The 20,160-nt window shown below is 45.6% G+C and overlaps 1 protein-coding gene across 1 annotated transcript; it reads right to left on the bottom strand.

The window, feature by feature from the left end:
• Nucleotides 1-197: 197 nt before the first annotated feature.
• Nucleotides 198-18,200, bottom strand: CA6 (carbonic anhydrase 6). The gene is made up of 8 exons (XM_075559085.1): nt 18,125-18,200; nt 11,321-11,500; nt 8,604-8,752; nt 7,870-7,965; nt 4,679-4,748; nt 2,783-2,940; nt 333-459; nt 198-277 (listed from the first exon to the last, which is right to left on the bottom strand). Exons 1-8 carry the CDS (start codon nt 18,198-18,200, stop codon nt 198-200), a joined length of 936 nt encoding a protein of 311 aa, XP_075415200.1.
• Between the last annotated feature and the right edge of the window lie 1,960 nt (nt 18,201-20,160).

The following is a 20,160-nucleotide window of genomic DNA, read 5'->3' as shown; positions in this document are numbered from 1 at the left end:
ATCGAGTGGTTTCTGATTTATCCAAGTTAACCGTCACTTTTCAACCTCTTCCATGGTTTGGGTTCTTCGTTCCACAGTTAACAATACTCCTTTCACTACATTAGACATTTTAATCCCGTCCCCCCACCAAAAAATGTGGATAAGGTCGATTCAGCCATGTTTTATTCAGTCGCCAAATCAGACAAGCGGCACCTGATTCAAATTTCCCAAACCCTGTGCAAGCAGTCCTTTTTGAGCCTCTTGGTGCTTACTACTGCCAGAGGACACTGATCCACGCCTAAAAGAGGAGACGCAAGAAATGCAGAAGGTTCCTAAGGCATGATCTCACTCACCGTGGTTGTAAGAAAAAGACTTGAAGCTCGCTTGTACCACTCTGCCGTTCAAGGGCTGGCTCGCGCGGTAATTGTTCTGGAGGGTCTTGTTCTGGTCATTAAGCAAGGAGGTCTCTAACAGCAAAATCTGCAGGGGGAGAGGCACTTGGTAATTAAAAAGTTAGCAAACCCCAACATAGTAGCCGTGCATGCGTCTCAGGCGCAGAGGTGGTATTCCACACCCACCCCTGCATTCATTCTTCCAAGTCTTTATAAGAAATATCTTTTAATTTTTTCCCTGTGAGTATTTGGTTCAATACTAGAAAGGAGAAAAAGAAGTGAAGAGAACTATAATTGGTAAGCTTGATTTTTGTTGTGAAAATGTCTGTATTCTGTCGACGTTCTTGATGTATTTTTCCAGCAAATGTGGTTCTAGGCTAGGTAGTCATTTCTGTCAGCCCTTTGAAAAAAAAGAAAATGATGATGGAAATGTATGTACAAATATGCTCGAAACAATTGATGTATGACATGTTATGAGCTGTAAGAGCCCCCAATAAAATGATTTTTTTAATTAAAAAAAAAGAAAACATGAATCCACTGCTTTCTGAATGTTATCATTGCTGTATTAAATCGGCTCTTGGTCTAACTGTACTTCTTTTGTGGTAATCTGTCTTTTCTCTCTGGTTGATATTTAAATTTTCTCTTTGTCTTTGATGTTTGGTGATTTTATTTATTTAGGTGTGGATTTCTTTTCATTTATCCTTGCTCACGGGCTTCCTGAATGTATGGCTTGGTGTCTTTCAATTCATCTGAGAAATTCTCAGGTCTTCAGGCTTTGACACCAGGGTGTCAAGACTTACAAGTCTATGAAACCAAACCATAATTTCCTAACATTCAGCAAATATCTTCAAGCAAGAACTGGCTTAAGTGCTCAGCTTGTTTCTATGGGTTCCCACTTTCATGCGGGTTTTGAAGAATATTCTTGAATAATTTATAAGTTTACTGAGACATTTTCCAAAGATATCCTAAAAACGATGGTACAAAATAACATTTAACCAGAAACCTTAGTCTGCCATACTAGCTATGCTGTTCTTAATTTCAACTCTCAGCTCCGTTTCCATGCAAGAGCCATATAGGGAAATAGGTTGTTGTTGCTATTATCACACATTTGGTGTTGACTTCCAGTTATTTTGCATTATAGTGAGAATGTGACTAATAGGATTTCTTTTCTTTTTTTTAGGATTTCTATGTTTTGAGAATTTATTGCAATTTTCTGATATAATAGCAGTTGGCTAAATTTTTACCCATTGCATGGCTATTTATATAGATAGATATGTGCTTTGGGGTATGAAATTTTTGATGTGTTTATGAAATCAAATTTGTTATTTGTGTTGTTCAAATCATTTACATTCTTAGTTATTTTTACTGTTTCCTTATTTGACAAATTTCTTAGTATGTAAATATACCTGATTATTCTAACTTCTTGGTAGAAAACTTTTTTTCTGAAGTTTATTTTATGACATCCTTGATATCTGTATATTTACATTTGTTAGATATTTTATATATATATACTTTCATTCATTGTTATTTTATCTTATGATTGTCCTTTTTCTTTATGATTGTCTTTCAAAAAATAAAATAAACACTGCTCAAAATTTTTCTATCAGTGTAAAAAATGAGATGTTGCCTGGTACCTCAGTGAGAAATCAGTCAATAATTGTGTGTGTGTGTGTGTGTGTGTGTGTGTGTGACAGACAGAGAGAACCTGATTTGAGATTCTTTATCTTTTTGTATTAAAACAATTTGCTACTTTCAAGGAAACTGACAACATTTTCTTGTGTGGGTATCTTTGTGTAGGGGTCTTTTCTACATCTTTCTGGAATCAGAAAATGAAAACTTTAGACACAGGGAACAAATATTTGTTTCCAAAGAACATTACCCAGAAGAGAAGTGACACCTTTGCCTTGAAACCTCAGTCACATTTGTCCCTTTACATTCTGTGCCAGCAAACAAGGTGAGGGATACAACTCCTCTCCTCAAAGGACCACATGGCAAAGAACCGAATGTGACATTATCCTGCTTCCATCAAGCCATTTAAGAAGCAAAATATATACCCCGTGAGGACAGGGATTTGGGCACATTAAGGGTCTAGAATGATACCTGGAAACAACAGCTTGGAATACATACTTTCCTTCACCGTGTAGTTCTTTGACTTCATGACTTAGATCAGGGTCCCGTCGTGCAGCTTGCGTCTGCTCTTAAGTTGCAAGGATTCCTCAATGCCTGTTTTCCCATCTATGCCTATGACTAATAAGACCATCCCATGGTAATACAGGCAAGGCACAAGTATCTCTTTGGTGGACAGATGTTGGAGGAGCCCTGGGTGTGGATGCCACGTGAGATTTCAGGGAGCATCTTATTAAGCAGATGGTTCCAAGGAGAGACTTTGGCAAACCAATACCACAAGTTACCTGTTTCTTAGAGAGTTTGATAGGCTCTGCCAGCAGAAACCAGAGGACATTCTCAGTACAAGGAGGAGTGGTGAGTGAGCCATGGTAGGTGTAGTAGTCTTGGAGATTTCTGGGCAGCATGTGCTTAATATCAAAACCACTCAGAGTTGTGTTTTGTCCTGACCAAAGGAGGGAAGGAAAAGGAATATTAGAAGTCACTGCTGCCTCTCCTCCAGGAAGCTCAGTTCAGATTTCACCATGTGTGAATCTCTGGATTGAATCAGTACAGCCAAACAATTGATCATTGGGAGACATTTCCCTAGGCGGCTGCTGCCCAGAAGGGATTCAGAGCAAAGATTTTGGAGACAGGCCTGTTCAGACTCTTCCCCCTGGTTGAATGGCAGTGACGAGGCTTATCTGGTCTGTAGAATGGTGAGACTGAATAGGATTGCTGGGAGGGCCAAAGGGAATAATATTCACAATTGTTATTCTCATGCCAAAGTGGCTGGCATGAAAGACAGGGAAGCAGTCATAAATATAACTGTCACCATCGTCATCCTTGTAAAAGACAAAGATCTCTTATGATCAATGAAATAAATGGATTACGGAGCTTCAGGGTGGGTGCCAGAAATTCTCAGTTTGAGGTGATTTAGAAGTGGGTGATTAGAGAGAGTCAGCTCCAAGCCAGTCCTTCCTGCCCTGTCCCCCGAGGTTGGCCACCAGAGGGCGATCGGGAGAAGGTACTTTCACAGGGTGTAGGAAGAGGGCCTGGTGCAGGGTTTCCAAAGCCCAGGCATTCCCTGTAGACGAAGAGCTCTATTCCTGCAGATGGTGTTTACTCCTGACATCACAAGAGCTCAAAGCAACATGACATTGAGTTGGATTTTGCTTCATCTTCTTTGAGCACATTTGCACTTCTCAATGGCAAAGAAGGTGTTGTTTTATATAGAGAGACATCTATAGACTTCTGTAACCAAGTCTCTGAACGCTACGAGTAGGCAAGATTTCGCAACTGTATTGTTATTAGAAGGATTTTAAACCATGGGATTGTATGAGGTGGCCAAGCAAGGGCAGAACTGTGCCAGCAGGCAACAAACAGCTGGGGTGGGGTGGGGGAAAGACCTAGAAACCAGAGTTAGGGGTGTGTGGCCAGGATGAAAGCTGAGGTGTGTGATGTGATGGAGGTTGTTGTGAGTGGCCAACAGGGCAACCTCACAGGCTCAATGGATTAGGGCCAGAGCAGGGTGGCATAGGGTGAGGAAGCACACATCCTTTCCAGAGGAGAAGAATGTGGTGAATGCTGGGGGTTTTGGTGGGGGTTAAGAGATAGTTCTATTGATAATTTGAGATTGGAGAATTTGACTGTTGTGCTTAGGGGTGGATGACAGAATAAAATTTTAAAATGAGTGATACAGGAGACAGTGGGGATCAGAGGCGGAGGAAAGGCTTGGAGACTAAGAGACTAGTCCTGCCCTGTGTTCGCATGGAAGGAAGGGGTGGTGGTTGACAAGACCAGACATTTTTCATCCACTGTGATAGAAGAGGAAAGAGGCTGCTAACTGAAAGCTTGGAGGTGGGAGTCTACCCAGTGGTGCCTTCGGAGTAAAGGCCTGGTGATCTACTTCTGGAAAAATCAGCCATTGAAAACCCTGCTCTGAAAACACATTGGGTTGCCATGAGTTAGAGGCAACTGGATGGCAATTTGGGTTGAGAACAGAGCTCTAGCCATTCAGAAGTTCCAATCATGGGCATCTATAGGTAGAGTTTATAAACAAGAGGCCTTGTGCAGAGATGGGTGATTCCCCTGGCAGGTCATCAGCTTTACGTTTCTCCTCCCCCGCCCCAACCTTAACCCTATCCCTCCCAGCCCTCCTACCCATTCTTCTCCTCTCTTGCAGCCATCTGGACGTCCCTTACCTGGATACTTTATGTTCTTCAAGTGGGAGAAGAACTCAGTGTAATGAAGGTTTTCATCATCGTCATGAGACTGGAAGAAAAATACAGAGCAGTTCACATACATGGGGAGAGACCCCGGGCTCAGCCCAGAAGCTTTGTCTTCTCACCGGTTGGGGAGAGCCTGGAAAGTAAGGGGGAGGCAGCACATGTGTCAGTTGTGTTGCAAGGTGACCAGCTAGTTACGATTTGGCTCCTAAGTCTCTTTAAGAGAGGCATTAACCAAAAATTCTAGGGAAAGAAGTTTATCGGTGACTGGTGATGTCCTCAACTGCCATTGGGTTGATTCCAACTTACAGTGACATTCTATGGAATTTCAGAGGCTGTACATGTCTATGGGAACAGCTGCCTCATCTTTCTCCAATGGAACGGCTGATGGGTGTAAACTGCTGATCTGGAGGTTAAAGATACGACTGTCCTGTAAAGATTTACAGTCTCAAAACCCAAAAGGGATAGTTCTACTCTATTCTAGAGGGCCAGTATGGGTCAGAATTGACAGTGTTTGGGGTTTGGGTGATGCTCTCTAAGAATGGTCAAAAGTCACTGCTAATATATATGTATATATATTTTTTTTAATCCAAGTGAGTTTTTAATGAAAGAACAGAAAAGTCTCAGGTTTTACAGTCTCAAAAGACTACATGCTATTTCTGGAAAGCATGCCAAGCCGTGCAGAAACCACACTGGTGTTCAAAACTGGGCACCAAAAAAACATGTGGAAAAGCACACCCACACGTGCAGAACTGGGGATTCCCCAGGTCCAAGAGGTCAAGAGAGCAAGATCCCAAGCGCACATGTGCCCACCCCCTGACCCCAGTAGGTCCCAAGGGCCCTGAGGGCACACTCCTGGGCAGCCTGGGCACCCCAGCTTTCTGACCTGCTGCAGGACCAGAGCTAAAGAAATAAAGAGAAATTGGCTTTCCCAGAAGCCAGCTTTTAACACATCTGGCTGGGGAGGCGTGGTTGAAGGTCCTGGTGACCCCATTAGCTGAGTTAGGTAAAAAGTTCTTTTTTAATCTCCAACTTGTTTGAGATCGTGTCAGTCACAGTCAGGTTCATTGTGATGAAGGAAGCTGAATTTCATGAGCTCTCTTGCAACTTTTGTATGGGGAAAAGACAGATAGTCAAGGCAAATCTGCCCTAGTGCCACCAACTGCCATATTGTTCTTTAATTTCTTTTGCTTGAATATGTATTTTTTAGAAATACTTTTGGTGAAAAGGTGTATTTTCCATGTTTTTTTAGTCAGTGGTATTGATCTCAGGTTCTAGTTATTTTTCCACTGTGCATTCTTGCTGCTTTCTGGGTCATTTTGCTGTGTGTTTTCTGTTTTACAACCTTTCTGTTGTCGTATTTCTGCCTCCTTTTTTAGTCTTACCATTTGGTCTTAAATTATTTTCTCAATGGTACCCTTGTGATTATAATATAAAGCTTGTGTTTAACTTAATCTACATCAGTTAGATACTAGTAAAATATGGTAACTTTATTATGGCTCAATTTTTGTCTTCCCATTCTTCCATTTTTGTTATATACTACACTACACTTACATGTTTTAATAGTTCAACAATGTATTATTTGTTTTAAGAAATCATGTTTAAGAAAAAGAAAAATATTAGATTTAAAAATATATATTTACCCACATATTTATGATTTCCAACACTTTTCATTTCATTCTGTAGACTTAAGTTACTGTCTGGTGTAATTTCCTTTCAGCCAGGACTTCTTTCAGTATTTCTTATAAAACAGATCTGCTAGCAATCTTTATCTGGTTTTTAAAATCTGGAAATATTTTTAGTTTGCTTTCATCTTTGTTTTGAAGGACAGTTTCGCTGAGTATAGAATTCTTGGTTGACAGGTATTTTCTCCAGCAATTTGCATATGTTAGTCCATTGCTTTCTGATGACTAGCTTCTGGTGGGAAGCCATTAATTAACATTTAAGATCGCACTTTGTCTTTGGATTTCTTAAAATGCACTGATTCTTCTGCCCTCACAAATCTGCTTTTTTTATCATCTAGGTACTTTTTATTGCTTTATTATACTTTTCAACTCTAAAATTCTCATCTGGCTCATTTTTATGGTTTGTTTCTCTAGTAAGATTCCATATATCCTTGTTAAGATTCTATGACTGTCATCATAGTGGTGACCTATGGTAAGCCATCATCGCGACCTCATGGTGAGCCAGATGTTGTGCTGAAACCCCTCAAGCCTACAATACCTCCACTCTTGGCTGAGGAATCTGTGTGTGGAATGAAAAACCCATTCAAAGTTCAGACAGTTCTCAAGTCACCCTCTAGATTTACTTTTCACCAGCCTTGTAAACATTACAAGGTTCTCTCATTTCCAGGATCTCTCCATGAAATTTCTGTCTGATCTGCCACTCACTCCAGCTGGGTTCACAGTCTCTGATGAGTAGAACTACAAGTTTTCTCTGCTCTTTTTCTGCCTTTTATAAGTTTGTTTGTTGGAGATTTTTTTAACTGACAATACCTTGGGGTTATTGTCAACTTCTACCCAAATTCAATCATCCTTTTCTGGAAATGAAGCTGCTAGTCTTGTGATCCGCCCTGACCTGATAAAACGACCTTACTGACCAAGCTAGGGATAGGGATAGGTACAGCCTCAGGCAAGAAGGTCATAGCCTCCCGATGCTCTTGCTCAAAACTTGAGCCATTTTTTCCACAAAGTAAAACTGCTCAATTGGTTGTTTGCCTTTGGTCAATTTCCTGAGTGCTAGAATGGTTTTTTTTTTTTTTTACAATTTTAGTAGCTTGAAGCTTATTTGGGGAGGATTGGACTCACCAATGAGTTCTTACTAACATGGATAGAAATCCCTTTGCCATATTTTCTTAGAAATGCAGACATGGTGTTGTCTGATCAAACTATGGGTCTTCCCCCTTGCCCTTCCGACGAGGTATATCCAGTCAATCCTTCTGTAATTCCAACTCTTTTTAAGTCTGCTTCTCCTGAGATTGATAACCAAGGACCCAGAGACTGTGAACAATGCCCAGTCTTCCATCAGGTCAGGATGGCCAAGAACTGTGCATGCAGGGAAGAATGATGAGGATTAGGAAGGAAGACCTTTAGTCAAAAAGCCATGTTTGTACATCAACTGATAACTCCAAATGCACACACACACACACACACACATATTCAGCCTACCTCCACGAAGAAAACTGTAAGTACAGCCAACCCATTGGGGTGCTCTTTGGCTACATCGTAGCTCTTGTATGTAGAGTTATAGTGAACAACATGAGCCTAGGGGATGGGGTCAAGAAAGAATGCATAAATAATAGTTAATATAGACTTCATGAAAGGAGAGAGAGGAAAGCACTATTCTAACACCCCAGACTGCCCCACACAAACAACTTCCTCCATCTCCCTTCATCTGGCCTATCAACTGCATCCATCGAGACCAAGCAATTCCCAAATAATGGAACACGCCTGAGTGGGATCTTAGGAAGATGGTAACCTCTCTTAAAATAAGCAGTCCCTTAATGACCACAACCTCTGGCAACTTTATCCTGAGATCCTTGTCCCCTAACACACCCCTGCTCCAGGAGGCCACTGCAGACTCACAGTCCTCCTAAGGCAGAATTCAAGCAAGAGAGGGTACCCAGAAAATCCAACACATGGAAATCCAGCTGAAACCACAGAGATGGCCCCACCCTGTGGCTGTGAGAAGCTACCATGTGAATTCCATTGGAGATGAGGAGTCCTGCCTTTACTCCCCCACACAGAACATCCATCAACCAATAGTTGTTGAATAAATGAAATCTAAACATGATCTCAGGTTGACTTGTCTATTATTACAAAACACTTTTTGGAATGTTTTAATAAGGGAAATGATTTGGGAGTCTGAAAGAGAAAAGAAGTAGTTGGGGTCCCCATGTTACCTCAATCACAAATCTTTCCTTATCGATGGTATGCTCAGAGCCTCTCATCTCCGAGGACCCACCGCCCCAGTGGAAGTGCATCTGTTGAGCCACGTACACTGTACCATCAGCTGTTGTCATGAGCATGGTCTGGGGCAGGGAAATCTGCACTGGAAAGAGGGAGTGGGAATTATGTAGGGTGAGAATGGGGTAGAGTTGTGTTACCTCCCACCTGTATGATCTCAGGACAAGTCAGTACTATAGCCTGGTTAAAAATGCCATGAGCAGGGTACCAATGGGATGGAGGCAACTGGCACTCAGCATAAGGTGAAATCAGTGCAAGGAGTGATCATTGAACTAGGTATGAATTGGTATACCTGGGTATACACCTTCCTGCCCATGATCAGAAAGTCAGTGGCAGGACCATGGAATGACAAGTCCTATCCTGTTGGCCTTGAAAAATAAGGTCAATGGGTATGGCATTCAGAACTCTACTCTCTACCCCTAGCCAGTTTTGGAATTTGTGCAAAGTGTAGGAATAAGGAAATTATCCCAGGAAGATGGGAAGACTTCCCACAGTCTTCAGTCAGGGCAGAGCTGGGTCGAGAAATGTGTGTCTCAACACAGTCCAGGATTTTCCCCACTTCTTTATTTGTCTTCCAAAGAAGAAACTGAACTGTAAAGCAAGGCAGGGGGGACACTCAGACTCTTGGTTTTGGATTGATCCACAATTACTGTGATTAGTAATAGGTGGATCACAACAATAAGCTCTCGCTATCAGGGAAAAATGGATCATTCTCCCAGCTTGACATCTGCAGGGTCTTGCAAGTAGCAATATTGAGCTTGTCAGTTTATCTTTGCTATCAGTCCTCAAATATCAACTTGCTGAATTCCCTTAAGGATTCTCAAACTTACTTGAACACTGCTCCCCCCCGTCATGGATAATCAACTTAGACAATATCTCCTCAGACCAGATAAACCATGTGGTCTGAGCTTTTTTTTTTTTTTATGTTCAAGATACAGGCAACCAAGTGTTAGGTCACAAAAGTCAAAGAAAGACTGGGGACTAGCACAGATTGGTAGACTTGGGAAATGGGACAATGAAACACAATGTGCAATCCTAGACTCAATCCAGAAAAGAGCCGTAAGTGGGGAACGTGATGAAATACAAATGCTCTGTGGACTAGTCAATAGTCTTGTATCTGTGTTAACCTGAGTTTAATATTAATTAAACAGTGGCTATAAAATATTGTTATTAGAGGATATCCTGATATGGGAACCCTGTACTATGTTTTCAACCTGTCTCTAAGTCAAAAACTATTCTAAAATGAACATTTTTATTTTATTTGTTTTTAAGGGCCCTCTGGCCTCCCTTGTAACTTTCAAATATCAAAATCTGTTCAGAGCCCTCTGGCCCTCATAGTGGGTGATTTGGAGATTTATCCTCTTATGTGCAGGATTTTTTTCCTTTCAAATGTAATGGACATTTTCTAAGCATCTACTCTATGACAGGCTCTGGGCCAGGGATTATGAGACAAAGGATGGGAGTGTCCCCACTCTTAAGGAGCTTGTCCCTGCTCGTGTCCCTTTAAGGAAAGGCAGGTAGTATATGTTCAGAGAAAAATGTTCCCCAACTACCATTACAATCTAAAATTTTATTAAAAGAATCTTGATCAAAAGAAGGAGAATGAAGAACAAAATTTCAAATTCTCATGAATCCAGACTTTCTGGAGCCATTGAGGTTGGAGGAGCACCTAAAACTTTTGCCTTTTAAAAATCATCTTTAAACCAAAAATAGCCTCTGAAGTCTGGCTGGATGTTCCTACCCACCCACTGCCATCAAGTTAATTCTGACTCAAGGGACCGGATGGGACAGAAGAGAACTGCTCTTTAGGGTTTACAAGACTGTCAGTCTTTACGGGGACAGACAACCTCAGCTCTCTCCAGCAGAGTCGCTGGTGGATTTAAACAACCGACTTGGTGGTTGGCTGCCCAACTCGTAACCAGCTGCAATGCCAGGGCACCTAATCAAGCAATAATTGTGCTTCATTAGTAAAGACTCTGCCTTGAGGAGCGTGGTGGTTAAAAGGTGGGCTGTGATCTGCAAGATTGAAGTTCAAAACCACCAGCTGCTCCTTGGGAGAAAATGGAAGCTGTCTACTCCCATAAAAAGGTACCGTCTCAGAAACCCACAGGGACCGTCCTGTCCTTTTAGGGTCATTATGAGTCAGAGTGGACTGGATGGCAGTGTGTTTTTGTGGTTTGGGCTGCCTTGAGCATTGTGGTGTTTTCAGAACTATCTATATGGATGCAAACAGACAACAGCAACTTGAAAAGTTACATAGGAGTCTTAGGGGACAGGGAGTTCATGCTGATGGGTCAGGGAGAAAGATGAGAACAGTTGCCCAACTTGAAGAGTGTCGTCCATGCTTGTACATGTAGAAATGTTTGAGTTATTGTCTGTCCTGTTATGTATATTTTCATCAATGATACTGAGCCATAGGGACCCAGGGTGCCTTTCAGTTTTATGGGGCCTATGAAAATGTATTCTGGGATTTTATTTTTAAGGGGGGGACCCACAGCTCCTGTCAGCCCTCCTGTGTGAGGCCTGGGGCTCCTGGCAGGACATGGCAGCTCTCCCAGGCTGCTCCTGGTGACCATCACCTCCCACCCCTCTGACCATCGGTATTTGCCAGCAGGGGGCTCTCAGACCCGGGAGCCTCTTGCCCAGTCCTTACCTGTGTGGCCGTTGTTGATCATAGAGAACTTCAGGCCCTGGGCCTCGTAGCCCACCAGGTTCAGCTTCTTCAACGTGGGGTCGTACTCCACCAGATGCTTCTGCAAGTTGATAGGTGACTGTCTCTTCCCACCACAGGTTGGGTACTGCTCCGCCCACTGTTCCTGGTCCAGCACCCCCCCTGAGACAGGAGAGAGTCAAGCAGGGCACAGGTGGGTGGGCTGCCCAGCTAAGACCTTCCTAAAGACAGCGGTGCACCCACTGGCCACCTCCAGAACTTGGCTTAGTGCACAAACCAACCAACAAACACAAACTCACTGCCACTGAGTCAGTGTCAACTCTTGTGACTAGTGACCCAGTCAGGCCAGGGTAGAGCTGGGTCCATGAGCTTCTGAGACTGGGACTCCCTATGGGAGTAGAAAGCCAGAGACTAACTGCTTATGGGAATAGAAAGCCCCGCCTTTATCCCTCAGAAGGGCAGGTGCTTTCAAACTGCAGACCCTGTAGACCACACCCTAACATATAACCGCTCGGTCACCAGGGGCCCAAACCATAGAAGTCTTTAATGCAGTTTTGTTCGCCCTTGGCCTGATTTTCCGTTGAAGGCCATGCTGGGCTGCCGTTCCACCACTTTGCTTTCAGTCTTTCCCTCATTTGCACACAATGCTTTTCCTTCCAGCAGCAGCACGGGCGCGTCCACCCAGGCTGCAGGGCCGCCCTCGCTGGCCTGTTTTCTTGCCCACAGCCCTTGAAGGAGTTCCCAGCCGAGCAATGACCACCTGGATTGACAGCTGCACCTATGGACGGAGAGCATCGAAGCCACGGCCACAATCTGAGCAACTCTGCAGGACAGACTCGACTTGCCACTTGGTGTTTCTGTACGGGAGCAGACAGCCCCGTCGTTCTCCTGAGGGACCGGTGGTGGGGTCCCACTGATGGCTTTCTGTTAGCAGGCCAAGAGCTCACGACACCTCCAGAACTCCTCGAGGGCGACTAAAAGCCAAACTCCCCGACTCAGACCTACCCTTTAGAACAAGGTAGAACTGCCCCTACTGAGTTCCTCAGATTGTCATTTTTCATAGGAGTGGAAAGCCCCATCTTTCTTCCTCAGAGAAGCTGGTGGTTTTGAACTGCTGACCTTTCAGTTCGTAGCCCAACCATAACCACTATGCCACCGAGGCTCCGTGGAGGCAACTAGAGAGTCCTGGGGCGCAACAGGTATGCACTTGGCTGCTAACCCAAAGGCCAGTGGTTCAAGACCACAGACCCACAGGCCATTTCTCAGGAGAAAGACAGTCTTGGGAACTATGGGTTTGGGGTTAAGGAAGCATTCATTTTGAGTGACAAACTAGTACAGATGTTTTTGAATTTCAAAAGGGCAGTTTCTCTACCCCTCCCCCCCAGAAGAATTCACTTCAGAGGACAGCACTGAAGCTGCCGCTAGGGGAGAGGGACCTGTCTGATCAGAGCACATGGGAGCAAATGAATGGGGAGAAAGAGAGAGTGTAGCACATCCTGGCCCACCTGGAGGATGATATCCCCGCTCTGAACAGCCAATGCACAGAGTGGACCATGTGGCTGATCCCACTATGAGACATGATGTCCCTTGCTGACCCTTGGCCCTACGGAGTACAACACTGGAGACTCAGTGTCAGGATTGGCCCCATCTGACTCCGCAACACCGAGGCAAAACACTAAAGGCGTGCAGCAGAGCGACAGGGAGAGCAGAGCAGGGAGCGCTTGAGGGAGTGTAAAGGATAGACTCGGGGGGCCAGAGCGTGGCACCCCATTGGACTTGACTGGAGGACACACCTAGAGATCAAAAATCTGACCTTGATCTGTTTACAGGGTTTTCTTTCTTTTTGAAATTTTAGAAAAAATTTGTTTCTTTTTTAAAAAAATTAATTTATTCTTCTCTGGGTCGTTGGTTTTCTTTTTTTGTTGTCATCATTGTGTTCTCTTTTGTCACTTTGTCTTGCTATGCCTTGTTTTTGGGGTGCATAGTATTATCTCTGCAGATCTATCTAGATAAGATAGGCTGGATGAACAGTCTGGAGGAGAAAACAATGGGGGACATGGGAGAGGGAGAGGAGAGGGTAAGGAGGTGCTGTTGACCAACCCAGGGACAAGAGAGCAACAAGTGATCCAAAATTAGTGGCAAAGAGGGTGTGAGAGGCCTGGTCATGACAATGTAACTGAGAGAAATTACTGAAACCCAAATGAAGGCTGAGCATGATAGTGGGACAAGAGGAAAGTAAAAGGAAATAGAGGAAAGAACTAGGAGGCAAAGGGCATTTATAGAGGTCTAAATACAGGCATGTACATATTTAAATATGTTTATATAGGATGGTGGGGAAATAGATTTTTTTAATTTAATTTTATTTTATTTTTTTAACAATTTATTGGGGCTCATACAATTCTTATCACAGTTCATACATATACATACAACAGTTGTATAAAGCACATCTGTACAGTCTTTGCCCTAATCATTTTTTTCTCCTCTTTTCTTTTTTTACATTTTATTAGGGACTCATACAACTCTTATCAAAATCCATACAGATACATACATCAATTGTATAAAGCACATCCATACATTCCCTGCCCCAATCATTCTCAAAGCATTTGCTCTCCACTTAAGCCCCTTGCATCAGGTCCTCTTTTTTTTTTTTTCCCTCCCTCCCCTTTCCCCCCTCCCTCATGTGCCCTTGGTAATTTATACATCGTTATTTTGTCAGATCTTGCCCTATCCGGAGTCTCCCTTCCCCCCCTTCTCTGCTGTCCCTCTCCCAGGGAAGAGGTCACATGTGGATCCTTGTAATCAGTTCCCCTTTCCAACCCACTCACCCTCCACCCTCCCAGCATCGTCCCTCACACCCTTGGCCCTGAAGGTATCATCCACCCTGGACTTCCTGTACCTCCAGCCCTCATATGTACCAGTGTACAGCCTCTGCCCTATCCAGCCCTGCAAGGTAGAATTCGGATCATGGTAGTTGGGAGGAGGAAGCATCCAGGATCTGGGGGAAAGCTGTGTTCTTCATCGGTACTACCTCGCACCCTAATTAACCCATCTCCTCTCCTAAACCCCTCTATGAGGGGATCTCCATTGGCCGACAGTGGGGAAATAGATTTACTTGCATATATTTATAAGTTTAGTATTAAGGCAGCAGATGGACATTGTATCTCCACTCAAGTACTTACTCAATGCAAGAACACTTTGTCCTATTAAATTGGCATTCCATGATGCACACCTTCCCAACACGATCACTAAGACAAATGTGTGCATAAGCAAATGTGATGAAGAAAGCTGATATAGTGTCTGAGGTCTTAAAGGCTTGAAGGTAAACAAGCAGCCATCTAGCTCAGAAGCATCAAAGCTCACATGGAAGAAGCACACCAGCCTGTCTGACCACGAGGTGTAGAAGGGACCAGGTATCAGACATCAAATAACAAAAATCCTCTCAGCGGTGCCCACCTTCCCAATATAATCACTAAAGACAAATGTGTGCATAAGCAAATGTGGTGAAGAAAGCTGATAGTGCCCAGCTATCAAAAGATATAGTGTCTGGGATCTTAAAGGCTTGAAGATAAACAAGCAGTCATCTAACTCCGAAGCAATGAAGCCCACATGGAAGAAGCACACCAGCCTGTGTGATCACGAGGTGTCAAAGGGATCAGGTATCAGACATCAAAGAACAAAAAATCATATCATTTTAAATGAGGGTAGTGCAGAGTGGAGACCCAAAGTCCATCTCTAGGCAACTGGACACCCCCTTACAGAAGGGTCTCAGGGAGGAGACGAGCCAGTCAGGTTGCAGGGTAGCAATGATGAAACATACAACTTTCCTCTAGTTCTTAAATGCTTCCTCCCCACCACTATCATGATCCCAATTCTACCTTACAAATCTGGCTATACCAGAGGATATACACCGGTACAGATAGGAACTGGAAACACAGGGAATCTAGGACAGATGACCCCTGCAGGACCAGTGGTAAGAATGGAGATACCTGGAGCGGGGAGGGAAGGTGGGGTAGAAAGAGGGAACCGATTAAAAGAATCTACATATAACCTCCTCCCTGGAGGATGGACAACAGAAAAGTGGGTGACGAGAGACATCGGACAGTGAAAGATATGACAAAATAATAATAATTTATAAATTATCAAGGGTTCAAGAAGGAAGGGGGAGTGGAGAGGGAGGGGGGAAATGAGGAGCTGATTTTAAGGGCTCAAGTAGAAAGCAAATATTCTGAAAGTGGTGAGAGCAACAAATGTACAAATGTGCTTGACACGATGGTTGTATGGATCGTGATAAGAATTGCACAAGCCCCCAATAAAATGATTTTTTTTTAAAGGCAGTTTCTCTCTTTATAGAGGATGAGTCACCACAGCTGACTGGGCCTCCAAACTGTGGGTCCTGGCACCCTCGGGAGCAGCCGTGCGGTGAGTGCCTCGTCTGTTTTAAGGAAGGGGTTTATGGCTGGGCCCGCCATTGCTTTCTGGTTTTGTAGCCAAGAAAAACGGTTATGATTTCGATGCTGGTCTCTTCACTTAAAGAACGGATTTTAAACAAAACAAACGACAGTTACAGTCAAGTCAGATCTGATTCCTGGCAACTGCCTCAGGCTTTAGACGGATCCTCTTTCTGAAGCGGATCTCCGAAGAGCCCACCTTCCCTTCCAGGCACTTCTCAGACTCCCAACCTCTGTGATGGCAGTCAGGGGGGCTAGCCCTATCATATCCCACCAAAGACTGCCGTCGCTCATGTAGACCAGGGCTCTGTAAACTGTGGCTCCAGAGCCCGAGGCTGCTCTCAGTACATACATGCGGCTCTGAAGTAAAAGCGGGAAATGCTCCGAAATCTGATTCAGATCATGGTGATTTCACTTGTTTGTAAAGTCTATTTATGGCTCTCTCGAATGACTTTTAAATTCTTGTGAGGGACAGGGTTGACCCTTCTGTCTCAAAAGTTTGCTGACCCCTGGTCTAGACCAATGTTTAAACAATTCTTTACCCAGAGGCACGTTACCAGAACCAAGGCAAGCCCTGTCTCAGTTACTTCTGGGCCCATAACAGAACTACCGTCTGCGTATGCTCTCACAGTTGAGGAGTCTGGAAGTGTGGGTTCAAGGCGCTGGTTCTAGGGAGAGACCTTGTCTCTCCATCAGCTCTGGAGGAAGAGCCTGTCTCTTAGCTTCTGCTTCCTGGCTCCCTGGGGTTTTGCCAGGTGTCCTGGCATCTACCTTCCAGTCTCCACTCCCTAGCTTGCTTGTTTCCTCTCTTTTGATTAAAAATTCATGCTGGCGGAGCTGCAGGTTAGATGTTGGGCTACTTACCATAGGTTAGGCAGTTCAAACTCATCAGCTGATTTGAGGGAAAGAAATGAGGCTGTCTGCTTCCATACAGATTTAGACTTAGAAACCCAGGATCAGTCACTATGAATCAGAATCAACTTGACAATTTGGTTTGGTGGTTTGGGAGGGTTTTGTGTGCGTGTGCGTGTGCGTGTTGGTCTGCTTCATAGCTTGCTTGTTTAATCTCTTTTAATTAACTCAAAATATACCCTACCCTAATCCTGCCTCATTGACACAACAAGCCCACTCCCCAAAGGGCAAGACAGCCCACCTCCCAAAGGGCTAATAACCCCGGGCGTAGAGGGAAGATTTACAACACAGATTTGGCAGGGAACACAAATGAATCTCTAACAACCATACATCAAATGGCCTTGGCCCATGCCCCTACCAATACTGAGATGTCTCAAAAATAATTCCTGAAGGTACTTGTGGTCGTTTCCAGAAAGTTCTCTGGGGCTGGTAGTGGCTTCCCAGGAGACACAGTCTCAGAGGCTAGGCTGAGGCTGGAAAGGACAAGACTTCTCACTGTTGTAATCCTCTCTCTCCCTTAAACTCTGAGGCACCCCCAGTCCAAGGGGAGCCAGGTGAAGGGGAAAGTCCCGGGGTCTTTGTGTCAGCAAGCGGCTGTGTGGGGCCCTTCTGCTTGCACTGAGTGATTGATCAGGGGGCGCAATCCTACCCTCTGAAGCTGGACTGTCCACCCCTAGCATCATGTCCATTGGCTTCACACCTGCGCTAACGCTTGGCCGAGTGTCTGTGTCAAAGGCAGGTTCTGTCCGAAGCAAGCTCAGAAATCCTGTATTGGCCTCTCGCCTCTGTCAGTGGTCAAAATTCTCCTCTCAAGCTCCCATCCCAAGTGTATCCCCAGTCCAGGAAAAAAAAAAGAGGCAGGAACTCTCTGGGTGCCTCCGGAGAGCCTCGCTCTTCTTGGGTCACCTGTGGTCTGGAACCCATGCTAAAAGCCAGTGGTTTCCATATCACTTTTGGAAATGGAGTTTCAGAAAGCATGCAAGTTCAGTGATCTGCAGGGTCATTTCCAACAAGAGAGGGCAGTGGCTGGCGACCTAAAGGAAGGGCACTGCCCAGAAGGAAGGCTCTCCGCAACCTGCAGCCCCTCTGAGAGACGAGAAGGCCTCCTTTTCCCCTTGCATGGGCCAGTCACAAGGGGTGAGGAGGTTCCTGAAACAGCCACTACTGGGGCTGCAGAAGGGCCTCGAGCAAATCTTCCGCAAGGAAGGAAGGGACTACAGATGCAGGAAGATGCTTTTCTCGTCTCCTTCCTGGAGCCCCAGGCTGGCTTATCCTCCATGTCTTCCAGGACCCGAGAAGGTCTCTGAACCTCCGATGCACAGCAGAGGGAGCCAACATCGGGAGCACGGACAAAGACCACGCTCTCCTTCCTGCCCGGAGAAGGAGCATATCGCCCTTCCTTTGGAGGGCAGGGGCGGACGCTTACCTGCGTAGGACCACTGCGACCCATGCTGGGCGGAGACGCTGAGGAACAGGGACAGCAGGATTGCCAGTGCCCTCATGGTCTTGGGAGCTGGAATCAGAACCAATGCCAGGGAGACTCTTCTTTTAAAAGCTCAGAAACTAAATAACAAATGACAAAGCCCAGTTGGCTGAGCCACCCTTTACTGCGCCCACTAAAACAATAACATCCTCCTGACAAGGCCCTCTGACGTGATTCCATTGGCCAGGTGGCCCACACACTCATCAGGCCTCCTCCTGAGTCATGGCCAGGGCCAATTAGCGTTGGTTTGGTTATTAAAGGTCTTCCCTTAGGAAAACTCACTTACAAGACCACATAGTGCCGCCTTTGTGGCCCCGGGTCCATGGGAGAGGGGAAATGCCAAAGGCAGAGAGAAGCAGGTGGCCAGCCCTCCCCACCAGTGGTATATCCAGCCCCTCACTGCTGGCAAACAGAACCTTGGGAGCTAGTGAGGGGCACCTCCGGGGCACTGACAGTCCTGGTTCCCTTGGGATGTCCTGCTTGTCTCGGGCACCAACCACCCCTGCAGATGCCTGCTGACATCAGATGTCACAGCGGGTTACTTTCATTGCTAATGGCCATCCAGTCAGCTCTATCATGGCGCCCGTGTGTACAGACAGAACTTTGCCCCACAGGGTTTTCAAGGCTGTGATCGTTTACGAGGATGGCCGGTATTATCTTCCAGGTGGCCCAAGGTGGGTTTGAACCACCAGTCTTTTAGATGAGACTTTAACTTCCGTGACAGCCAGGGACTTTGAACAACAACCGGACACCTGGGGACGTGGCTGGCGCTGCACATTCTCGCCTGGCATAGAGGGTCTCATCTGGACGTGCTTCTCCTCTGGTGATTGACCTTGAGCCCCCGCATACGACCCAGGAGCCACAACCCAGCACACGCCTTTGGGCCAACCCAGCAAGTGTGGGAGTCCATGCTTCCTCCTGGAATGTCAGTTCTGACAGTAGCATTGCCCTCGGGCACACCCAAGCCAATGAAACCCAGCTCATCAATGGGTTGCCTAATCCCCGTGCAGCCACTTGGGTAAACAGTCCTTGACGTTAACTGAGGGGGGAACGTCGGGGTTTATGCTAGTTGACAGGTCAGTGTTTCCCCGACCTTCAGAGAGAGAGAAGCAGGCAAAGGGCAGGAGAGTTCCTGCAGGGCCCCTGCCACCCAGGCCGGACACAAAGACACATCTTGTTCCGGCAAACCCAGCTAATCCTCTCCCTGCTCCCGTGAGCACGCTTTCCCCGGAGTCGAGGGGACATGGGAAAGGCAAGAAGGCACCGCAGGAAGAGTTCCAACAAGGACATGGAAGGTGGACACAGGAGCTCTTGGATAGTTTCCAAAGACTCCCTGTTGTCATGTTACTACGGGGCACTTGGGTGGGACAGCAAAGATCCCACTAAAAAACGCAGAACCACAATGTCCAGCAGCTGAAAAAAATCTCCAAAAAAGCAAAGTGCCCTTTTGAGTTCGGGCCCAGCTCTGCCATCTACGAGCTGTCTGACCTCAACCTCTCTGTGCCTCGGTTTCCCCATCCTTAGGAAGGGTTAGTGATCGTGCCTTCCTCTTGGGTTTCAGCAGTAAGCCTGTGTGGAGTACTGAGGGAAGTGCTTACAAATGACACGTGTCCACCATCGTGATCTCCTCGGTCCTTCACCCTCTGGGGAAGAGAAGAGCCCGGCCAGGGTCATCCAGAGAGTTCGTGGGGAGACACAGGAGCACAGGCAAGGACTCCTGGACGCCAGATCCAGGGGAGCCGCCTCTGGTCACCACTGCCATTTCGCATTCAAGGTGGGGTTTATTTATTCAAAATCTATGAGCGAAGACATGGAACATCCACAGGAGTTATGCTTAGGAACCTGTGGTTCCAGCCGGAGGGCGGCCAGCAAGGGAGAATGAGCCGAGAGAAAGACCAATAGCCTTGCAGGTGGCTGGGCCTCGGGGTTCTTTAGGCTTTTGGGAACCATCTTTGGCATTGCAGCCGTCTCTAGGTCAA

Source organism: Tenrec ecaudatus, chromosome 1 (assembly GCF_050624435.1).
Source record: "Tenrec ecaudatus isolate mTenEca1 chromosome 1, mTenEca1.hap1, whole genome shotgun sequence".
Classification (NCBI taxonomy): domain Eukaryota; kingdom Metazoa; phylum Chordata; class Mammalia; order Afrosoricida; family Tenrecidae; genus Tenrec; species Tenrec ecaudatus.
This window is presented reverse-complemented; position numbering and strand designations above follow the sequence as displayed.

Excerpts from the sequence above, each read along its gene's own strand:
- CA6 (XM_075559085.1), bottom strand. The coding sequence starts at position 18,200 with ATGAGGGCACTGGCAATCCTGCTGTCCCTGTTCCTCAGCGTCTCCGCC. Across the intron at positions 11,501-18,124 it reads GTCGCAGTGGTCCTACGCAG|GGGGGGTGCTGGACCAGGAA; the intron begins GTAAGCGTCCGC and ends CTCCTGTCTCAG. Across the intron at positions 7,966-8,603 it reads AGGAAAGATTTGTGATTGAG|GCTCATGTTGTTCACTATAA; the intron begins GTAACATGGGGA and ends CCCATCCCCTAG.